General features: G+C 37.2%; 1 protein-coding gene across 1 annotated transcript in view; it reads left to right on the top strand.

Moving 5' to 3' along the window:
* The window catches only part of SUMO2 (small ubiquitin-like modifier 2), an 8,654-nt gene extending 2,104 nt beyond the window's left edge, over positions 1-6,550 (top strand). Inside the window, exons 2-4 of the mRNA XM_009323821.1 lie at positions 941-1,106; positions 4,262-4,333; positions 5,880-6,550. Of these exons, the coding sequence (XP_009322096.1) occupies positions 941-1,106; positions 4,262-4,333; positions 5,880-5,942 (301 nt within the window). The 3' untranslated portion in view covers positions 5,943-6,550. The remainder of the gene's footprint in view (positions 1-940; positions 1,107-4,261; positions 4,334-5,879) is intronic.
* Positions 6,551-9,737: the final 3,187 nt, after the last annotated feature.

Genomic DNA, 9,737 nt, shown 5'->3' with positions numbered 1-9,737 from the left:
CCTCGCAACCAGCGAACGCCGCGCTGCCGCCGGTCTTTTTTTTTCTACCCTCACCCCCCTCATTTTTAAACTGAGTTTGAGGGCGCCAGAAAATAACAAACGGCGGCGGGCCGGTGTGTCGGGGCCGGGGCCTGGAGCGCGGCGTGCGGGGATCTGTCACATGGCAGGGACCCGCACCCCGGCCGGGGCCCTCCGGCAGCCTCGCCGCTTCTCCTAAAGAAAACAAAGATGAAAATGCTGCTGGGCACCTCAGGAGCGGGTGCTGCCTGGGATCTGGGTAACGTTGAATCTTCTCTTTGCCTCTCTCGTGATACTCTGGATCGGAACACGAGCGACGGAGTTGAAAGTTGGTTCTCTGCAATTCCTGCGTGTGGCTTCTAATGGGAGCAAGAGGATTGGACTGCTTATTAAGGACGGTTTTTTCTTAAACGTTTTCTGAAGGAGAAAGCTCAGTTCTTTTCAGATTTTGTCACCTTTTCAAACACAGTCCTTTAAAGTATCTTGAAGTTTTCTTCAGAAGTACCTCAACTCATATGAAAAAGTTCAAGATGTAGTAAGAAAGAGACTTGTTGGTGGTTGAGATCATCGTTATAACTTTATTCCTTTGATTGGGAGCAGTAGTGTTGCATATTATTGTACCCTTGATGGAAATAACTTCTGTTTTTTTTTTTAATTTGTTGTAAAACAACTGGCCTAGTAACTTCATTGCTAATTTGCATGTTAACCAATCTCAAGAATGACAACTAATATTAGTAGGGTTGGGTTTGGGGGTGTTTTTGGTGTGTGTGGCTTTTATTTTCAAATAAAAAGTACTGACTTTTATTTCCTAATTCAAAGTTTCAAGTTGGTAAACAGCTATAATGCCTTTATTTCCTCCTTTTTAATGACCTGTTGCACTTTGGTAAAATGTTAACTTCTTGTTTCATACCTTTTAAAAAAGTGTTGGGTGTTTTTTTCTTTTATTTCCTCAACAGGAAGGAGTGAAGACTGAAAACAATGACCACATTAATCTGAAGGTGGCAGGGCAAGATGGGTCTGTGGTGCAGTTTAAGATTAAGAGGCATACACCACTTAGTAAACTAATGAAAGCCTATTGTGAACGACAGGTATGGTTCTTGTATGATCATCAGGAGAACCGGTGTCTGGGGGAGAGGTGATCTCCATAGAGATAGATGAAGACAGTAAAGTCTTGAAACTCTAACTATGCAAAATGATAAAGACTTAACAGAAACGAATTCTGTTGTGGAAAGTGTGTTGTTCTTAGGATCTGTTACAGAGTGGACTGACAGGGTTGTGACAGGAAATGGGTAAAATAAAGATGTGTTGTTACCTTTGTGAAATCTGCATTATAGGTGTAGGCTGTTGGGAGGCAACTGTTACTCTGCTGCTCAAAAATAGCAGTATGGAAAGGGTCGGTTAGGAACCTGCAGTATGAACTTAGGATAGAGAGTTGAGTGATAGTAAGAGGTATTTTTATAACTGAGTAACTTCTTGGTCTGGTCATAGACTTCTGATTTATTAGCTCAGTATTATTGTATTGAGATGAGAGAATATCAATGAGTATTTCAGGGTTTAAAGGTGTCTAATGTCTAGCTTGAGAAGGAGCTTGTACATTTAATGACGAGCTTTATTTTTTTTCTTGTGGCCTAGTCGTCAAATTAATCCTTTGAGGGACAAAAAAAATGTATTTTGCTAGTGTAGTGGCAACTGCAGCCAACCTACTAGGTTGCAGGCAGCTATTGCAATTTTTAAAAACATCTGTATAAGCTTGGTGCTATTTAACGCTTTCTTCTGAAGCTTTTGATTAGGAAAATGTTGTCTCTGCTGTCCATGATTTTTTAATGACTGTCTGCCTTTAAAAAGTTCCATCTCTACAAAAGCATTTGGAATTGGGGAAGGTTTTTTTTTTTTAAACACAAATATTCAGCGATACCATCAAATACAATAAAATCAGTATAAAATATTGAGGTAACTATTCCACCACCAAGAAAAACAAACTCTAATTCACATACAGAGTGGTAAAACCTCTTTGGTTTATCCTTTGCCACAATAGGATAGTGATACGAGTAAAGACAGGGAAAATCAGCTCTTACTGGACATGTGAATATGTTCTTGTATGGGTGTTCTGGGGATAAATTAGTGGATGTTTGAAGCTGTGAGCTCATTTTTCCTACCTCTGTCATACAAACTCATGTCATATTATGCAAATCACTGTGTATTGCTTTTTCCAAACAAAGTGCAGTTATATCTGTCTTTTGGGGAGTTGAGGATTGGTTAATTGTCTGTAAAGTTATGGGAAAGATGATTTTAGAAGTACTATTCATACTTCAGTTACTTGGAAACAAACAAAAGTAAGATTCTAAAACTTCGCACCTAAATTTCTACTCTGCTTTAAAAAAAAAAAAAAAGCAAAAAAACCCCAGGTGTCAATTGGAGGCGTAAAAAAAAAAAAAATCTTTAGAATGGGAGACATTTTTTCTGATTTCTGTTTTAAGCTGGTAGGTATCCAAAGGATATTTCTGTGGAGATGGACTTGTCTTTAAATTTTATTTCTTAGGTGCTTACTTCTCAAACTTTGTTTAAAAGCATTTGTTCTGCATGTCTCTAAAAGTTAGATTTTGTTCGTGTTCCTAACTAGGCATACCCAATCTTAAAATCCTTAAGCTGTGGACTTTAGATTTAATTTTGGAGAGGTGGAAGCTGCATATAGTAGAGAATTTAGCAACTTTAAAGAATGAAAATCATGTATTGCATGTGGCAGACCTAAAAAGGGAAGTAACGAAACCTTGAATGATATGTTTAGAAGATCAAGACTATTTGCGATTATTGTAAGTGGGGAAAAAATCATCCATGGAACATACTTAATTTTTTGTGGATACTAATCTCACCAAGGTACAGTTTTCGCTATGTTTTCAACTAGCATTTATTCAGCTCATAAAGTTGCCAGCAACCTGCAAAACCCAACGCTTTTGGAATAGGAAATACATATTTTAAGAAACACAATGTTGGAGAAAATGGCTCAAACCAAATGTTGCTGTGCAAAAATGTGTTGCTGCCATGACACTTAGCCACATGGTTTTCTTAAGCAAGATGATGTTCTGAGCGAACACTGCAGAATCTTAGTCACGCTACAGAAGGCATTTTGCTGTGAACTATAAAGTCTTACCAAAAAGTTTACTCCTATTCTTTATTAAAATATTTTTCCTGACAAATCAACTTCTCAAAAATAATTATTACATTAAGTTTTCTTTTGTGTGTTACATCTGCTCTTCCATGGCTAAATGAAGGCTGCTTTTCTAATTCAGAGATGCCAAAGCAGCACCATACAATACATTGGATTTATTTCAAAACCAACTAGATTTCTTGTATTTTTAGATACTCTGTAGAGAGAGTAGATAGAACTGTGAAGGAAGTAGACACCAAGATTCTTGGTTCTGGTTGTATCATCAAACTTCATTCATCTTCCTTTGCAGAATGTAGCGTGCTGTAGAATACCTTTGAAAACTAACTTGTGAATTTGAAGCTTACATTATTAGTAGAAGGGATTGTTGCTCTTCAGTTACCTTTTTTAATCAGTTGGCTCAAGCAAGAATGAGAAGTAGTCTTCTGGGGATGGAGGAGGTCAGCAAAATGACTATTGTGTGGTAGAAATGCTAGTTCAGTAGTTTCTGGAAGTAGAAGATGCCTTTAGTTCTTTTGAAAGTTGCAGCTGTGCATGGAAAAACTTTGTTCCATTGATTTCTTTTTAATAGGAATTCAAGGTCAAAAAGTTACCATTGGCTACTCTTTGCTGCTGCAAGAGTAGATGGTGGTTGCATTTCTGGAAAAAATATTGGAGAATACCTTTGCTTTTGGAGAAGATCAAAAAGGAGTATTGAATATTACTGTTTGACATTTGTTATCCAAAGTGTTGCATCTAATTTTAAAGTGAATTATTATTTAAAAGCACTATAAAAATCTTGGCCTTTGAGGTGAGACTTGTGTACTAGAAATTGCTTTATTTTAACTTGCAGTCAGTGGGGGCACTGTTGCTTCTCTTAGTTATTGGACACAATACAATTTTTAATACAAAACAGATCGCAGGGATTTGTAGTGAAATGCCTTAAAGTCAGTGTATGAGGGGAGTACCAGAACTATATTGTGCATTATGAATGGTGGCTTTTAATGATCATGCTGCAATTCCAGTGACAAGTTCAAGAGAAAACTAGTGAGTACTTTTACACCAGACTTACTTCCCTTTGTGTTACTTCTCTTTGTCCAGGGGTTGTCAATGAGGCAAATCAGATTCCGGTTCGATGGGCAGCCAATTAATGAAACAGACACACCTGCACAGGTAAACAACAGAAGCAAGACTAAAGAACTGTATTTGAAATTTGCTGCAGGATTTGATGCTTCTGTTTCATACGAAATACTTGTGTATTTGTATATATTAGTGATAGAACTTGATCTTTTTTTACCATCATTTTGGCGTAACTAGTTTAGAATTATTGGAAATGGAATCTAAGACTTCAGTCTGTATCACTGTAGTAATAAAATAGGAAAATAAAGTACAGTGTACAGATGGTGAGTCTTGTAAAACTGTCACTTTATTGAGTCACAGCTCTGAGATAAGAATTAATCTTATCAGTAAGTTAAGAATTGAGTTTTTCCTGAAGCTGTGGATTTATTTTTTTATAAAAGGATGTTATCAGAGGTCCTGTTTGCAAACTTGCATTTGTAATACAGAAGTAATTTTCTGTTACTTGAAGCTCTGTTTCAGTGGCATAAAATTAATGGATACTGTGAAGTTTGGGTTGTCTGTTTGTAATTGGTTAAAATGAAGGCCATGCCAAGAACAGAATGGTTCACTGTGACTCTTGATTTTCTGTGCTGTTCCGCGTAGCTGTGTTTAATCAGCCTTTCCAAGTGGTACAGTTTTTTATGCTTTTCAGAACCACTTGTTACAAAATAAGGGACTCTTGTTTTTAGAAGGTTTATAGTAGATCTGTATTTTCTAAGCAGTTGCTCCAAAGAATATGCCTCTTATGGCCACAATCTATGCAACTTTTTAACTTGAAATACTGATAATTGAGGCAACAGGGTGCTTTTCTCTCTATCCATATTGTGCTGAAGCTAAGGATCAGTCTATTTATAGCTGTGGTAAATGCCATAGACCAGTTTGATTTCCTGGAGCAGAAATTGAGACTGTTTAGAAATATAACTTCTATTAGTTATAGTGACTCCTTCAATCTTGGTACAAATTTTGTCGGTAGGTAACATTAACATCCCAGGAATACCAACTGTAAAAATTACGGTGAAAAAAGAATTATATTAATGAAGTAGCGCTGTTCCTCACTGGCTGTTTGTAACACTGTCGACCGTGTAAAGCGTTTTTAATTTTTTCTGCTTGCTGGTGCTCAGTTTTACTGCCTGGTTGGGCTAGAGGCCTTAATTATAGTCTGCTTTCTTTAGTGCTGTAGCTGAAGCCATTTGCACATTTGAACAACAACAGCAAAGTGGAATTGTGGCAATGTTCTCAGGTAAACTGAGGAAGTAAATAGGAGAAAGAAGATGCAATGGCAAAGTAGGCAACAGAATTAAAATATTATGAATGCCAATCTTTTCCATAGGGGTCATACAGTGCATCCTGAAGTTACATACTAGAATTCATTCTAGGACAACAGCTATCAACTGGCTTTTTTTTTTCCCCCCATGTAATTTCTTTCCTTTCGAGTGACGGTGAAGTAGGTTAAATGTACAAAGTGATGATGGAGGGGAGCGGGGCTGGTCTGGTTAAGCTGCATAAAGAGTAAACATGAAGATAGGAAATGTAGGAACAACCCAGCCTATAGTAGATATCTGAGTAGAGTTGAAAGCCTTTTTTCTCTTTTCTGCTATAGTTGGAAATGGAGGATGAAGATACAATTGATGTGTTCCAGCAGCAAACAGGAGGATTTTACTAAAAAAAACAAACCAAACACACAAAAAAAGAACCTGCTACTTTCCTCTCCAGAACTGTGCTCCCACAGACGACACATTCGCAATTGGAAAAATGAGACTTGGTTCAGCCACATCCTGACTACTGCAGTATAGTTTTCTCTCTTCTCTCTCTGATTTTTTTTTTCCTATTCCTTCTATTGTACATAAAGTAACTGGTGTATGTGCACAGACATAATGCATATTTTTTTTAACTAAATGGCCAATGGTATGTTTTGATCAACATTTAATGGAGATGGGGTGGGAAAACAAACTGGTTCTGTGAAAATGCCCCTTTCTCTGTTAGTGGCATGCTCCTTCTACTTCTATCTTTATATTCCAGTAAGTTATTTTGCTCTCACTGTTTAAAAACAAAAACCTTGCATACCTTGTTTGATTGGATAATTTCAATGTTTTTCTTTTATCATTGTAAAACCAAGGACAATTTTATAACTTTTTTGTACGTAGCTGTTACATGTAGAGCAATCTCTGTCTAAGTAGGGGTAAATTACTCTAAAAAAAAAAAAAAATCCTAGATAGTTTTCCCTTCAAGTAAAGCGTCTTGTTGTTTAAATAAACTTCTTGTTTAAAATAACCAGTTTTCTTTATTTTTCTGTGGAGTAATAGTGCTCAGCACTTGTATTCTTTCTCTGCAGCACTTTATGCTTCTCAATTCTCAGCTTTCTATGCGGTAAGTAAGCATAATCCCCTTTAACAGAAGACTTGGAAAACGAAAGGTTCCTTGAGACCTCTCAGTCAGTAGCTGAACTGGAAATAGAAGTCAGTTTTCTTTTGATTTTTTTTTTTTTTGGTGTATGTTCTGCTAAGCCAAAAATGTTCGATTAGGCAAACTGCAAAATAGTGGAATACTTACTAATGCCTTTGGGTTGAACTCTTTTGTCAGTCTTTAATAGAAGCATTAATATTGTTACAGTAGTTTATTTAAAACTCTGTATTTGAATGCTTTTGGATGTAAACGTTAAGTTAAAAAAAGCAAATAATTTCATTAACCGTTCAGTTTACCATGGTATCAAATGGGATGTGCTTGGGAATGTAAAGCAAAAATAAAAAAATGAGTTCTGTTTATGGGTGTATTTAGCTATGGTGGTGTAGATTCCAAGCTCTGCCTTACCATTGTGGTGCTCCTGCTTGAAAGGGGAAGAGGCTTGAAGTACTGAAGGGAGCTTGTGACAATGAAGTTTTTCATGGGTCTTTTCCACAAGGCTGCTGTTCTTGAGTTTTCTCACAGGGAAGGTCAGAGGTTGCCGTGAAATCCATGGATGTTCATGAAAGATCACATACCTGTCTACTCAGCAGCCCCAAAGCATTCTCTGATGTCCTAGGAATGTTCCAATATTTTGCAGTGTTTGCAGTAAGTTAATGCTCTTTTAGGTATTAACTTGTTAGCAGAACTCACTTTTTGGTGGTAGTTTTTGTAATAGTTAATTCAAGAAGTGATTATTACGTGCTAGGCCTGTGCCTGCTGGATCTGGAAATTCTTTAACTTTGTGGCAAAATGATGGGTCTGTATTTAGCTGATGGACAATGGTCTATTTGACTTCTGTCACGATTTTAACACATTTGATATTACATTAATTGCATCTAACGGAGATAGAAGAAAAATAGCATCTGTTTTTGCAGTTGCTTTTGACTATGTGGCTGAAGAATGTAATCTACTGTATGCCATTGTTCTAATTCTAGGAAATTCTGCTGCTAAGCAGATTATTTCTTATTCTGGTATGTATCTTGTAGACTTCTATGGTGTATTGCAAGGTTGGAATTCCCTTTTGTGAACCAGTTGTTTTCATATCCAAACCCACAAAGGCCTGGAAAAAACTTCTTTTGGGAAAAAAAAAAAGTGGGTGGTGGTGGTAATATATTTCAACACCTTTCATAGGTTAGACATGGAATACGTTGCTCCTTGGCTTTAGAATCTCTGGCTTTCAACCTGGCTAGACTGCTGATAACTGTATAAAATTCTTTCAACTTGATGTCATGCCAAGACTTTTCCCAGGAGAAAGCTGTCTTTATCTTGTTTGGCCAAAAAAGATGTTTGGACTTGCCTTAGTTTCTGAAGAAAGGGTGAGGTCTCCTTAAATACAGCTTTTTTTCAGCCCAACTTAAGACTGTGAAGCTCAAAACTCCCTGTTCTATCTTGCCTACTATTTTTTCTTTCCTGAGGCAATATAAGTCAAGTGACAGGTACTGAACAGCATGCTTTCAAAAACAATGTCTTAATTTCCTGAATTAGTAGAGTGGTACTTCATCTGTCATGAACTCGTGCAGGATTCTTACAACATAACATTCTGTTAGTAACATGAGACCATTTAACATTAATTTTGATTAGCTTACTAAAATTCCCCTGTACAAAAATGAAAAACATAGGCTTTTGTACCTTTTGAATTGATGTGACAGCTTTGGAAATGCTCCTTAATTGAGCATAAATTGAAATTTCCTCTAGTATTTAGCAACAGGCTATTAAAAAAAAAAGAGGCACATTGATCACCTAAATTTCTCCATTTCTAACATCTTTCTGCTATTCACCTAAGCTTGCTCCTCATATTTCTGAAATATTTCCTCTACCAGTGCTGTATGGTGTTTATGTAAGATGGTGACTGCAATCGAAAACTGATAATAAAATGGTCTTTTCTGAGAGTGTTCCTTGATTAGATAAAAATCAAGAAACTCTCAAAGGTCTTGCGTGACTTAGTTCCTTAAGAGCTTCAAGCATTTAACTTCCATTAGTCTAGCAAACTGTTAGGTGGACTGGCACATTCTGATACATATTTGTGTACACCGCAATGCAGAAATACCTGCTTTTTTAAAAACTAATTTTTTAGAACTCTTCTTGCATGGTCTTGCAAATACTCTCCTTATGACAGGACTTGTGCTTGTTGGTACTGCTCCTCTGCTGCTTAGAGAGTGTACCTGTTGATTCCTGTTTGCTGGGACTACCTGTTCACTAAGAAAGCTACTGCTAGGGGTGATGATTGGGAAGTGGTATGAAATACAGGGATAAAAACAATTTGGATCAAATTATTTGGAGTTCACTTAGCTGTTTGGCCTGGCTTGATTTGTAACAGTTCTTATGTTTACACTGGTAGCTTAATGGACTACTGGAAGTCCAAATGTCGGAGGATAAAGGAAAACTGGGCAAAGAGGTCTTGTCATGCGAGTTGGGAGGTAAGTTTTTCATGTTTATTAAACAGCTGGGATCTTTCAAGAGGCTGGGCAAATTATATCATTACCCACAATTCTCAAATAATGTATTCTAAAGTGATTGCCATGCAATTTAGTTACTATTCCTCTCATGGTTTTTAAATGAAAAAGAATGGAGTAAGTCATAATTGCATACAACACTCTGGCAAGTTCTTGTGGATGGTAAGACCTTGTCTTTAGCGTATGCTGGGTCTTTAGGCCCTCAAACAGTTTCAGTTTTAGTGGTGGAATGGTCACTACCGGTTATTTAAAAAGATGAAACCAAAATTGTTTGCTTCAGGCACCTGAAGGAAGGCATTTTTATTCATGTACAGGGGGGATAATGACAGATTGAAAGCACAGCTGGTTTTGGTGGGACCCTTAGTTAACACTGAAAATCAGTGCCTTAGTTTTCTGCACAAAGGGGGCAATACCCATTTAATAGGGCCCTTGTGAGGATCAATAGTAAGTGGCCTGAGATGCTGGTTCAAAAGGGGTTCTGGGAGTGCAAGGCTGTTCTGAAATGGAATATGCGAAACTGCCAGGAGCGTAAGGAAATACTCCAAGTGGTAATGTGAGAGAGA

The sequence above is a fragment of the Pygoscelis adeliae genome, unplaced genomic scaffold, assembly GCF_000699105.1.
Source record: "Pygoscelis adeliae isolate BGI_AS28 unplaced genomic scaffold, ASM69910v1 Scaffold75, whole genome shotgun sequence".
NCBI lineage: Eukaryota > Metazoa > Chordata > Aves > Sphenisciformes > Spheniscidae > Pygoscelis > Pygoscelis adeliae.
The sequence above is the reverse complement of the archived record's forward strand: the minus strand, read 5'-3'. Positions and strand labels throughout refer to the sequence as shown.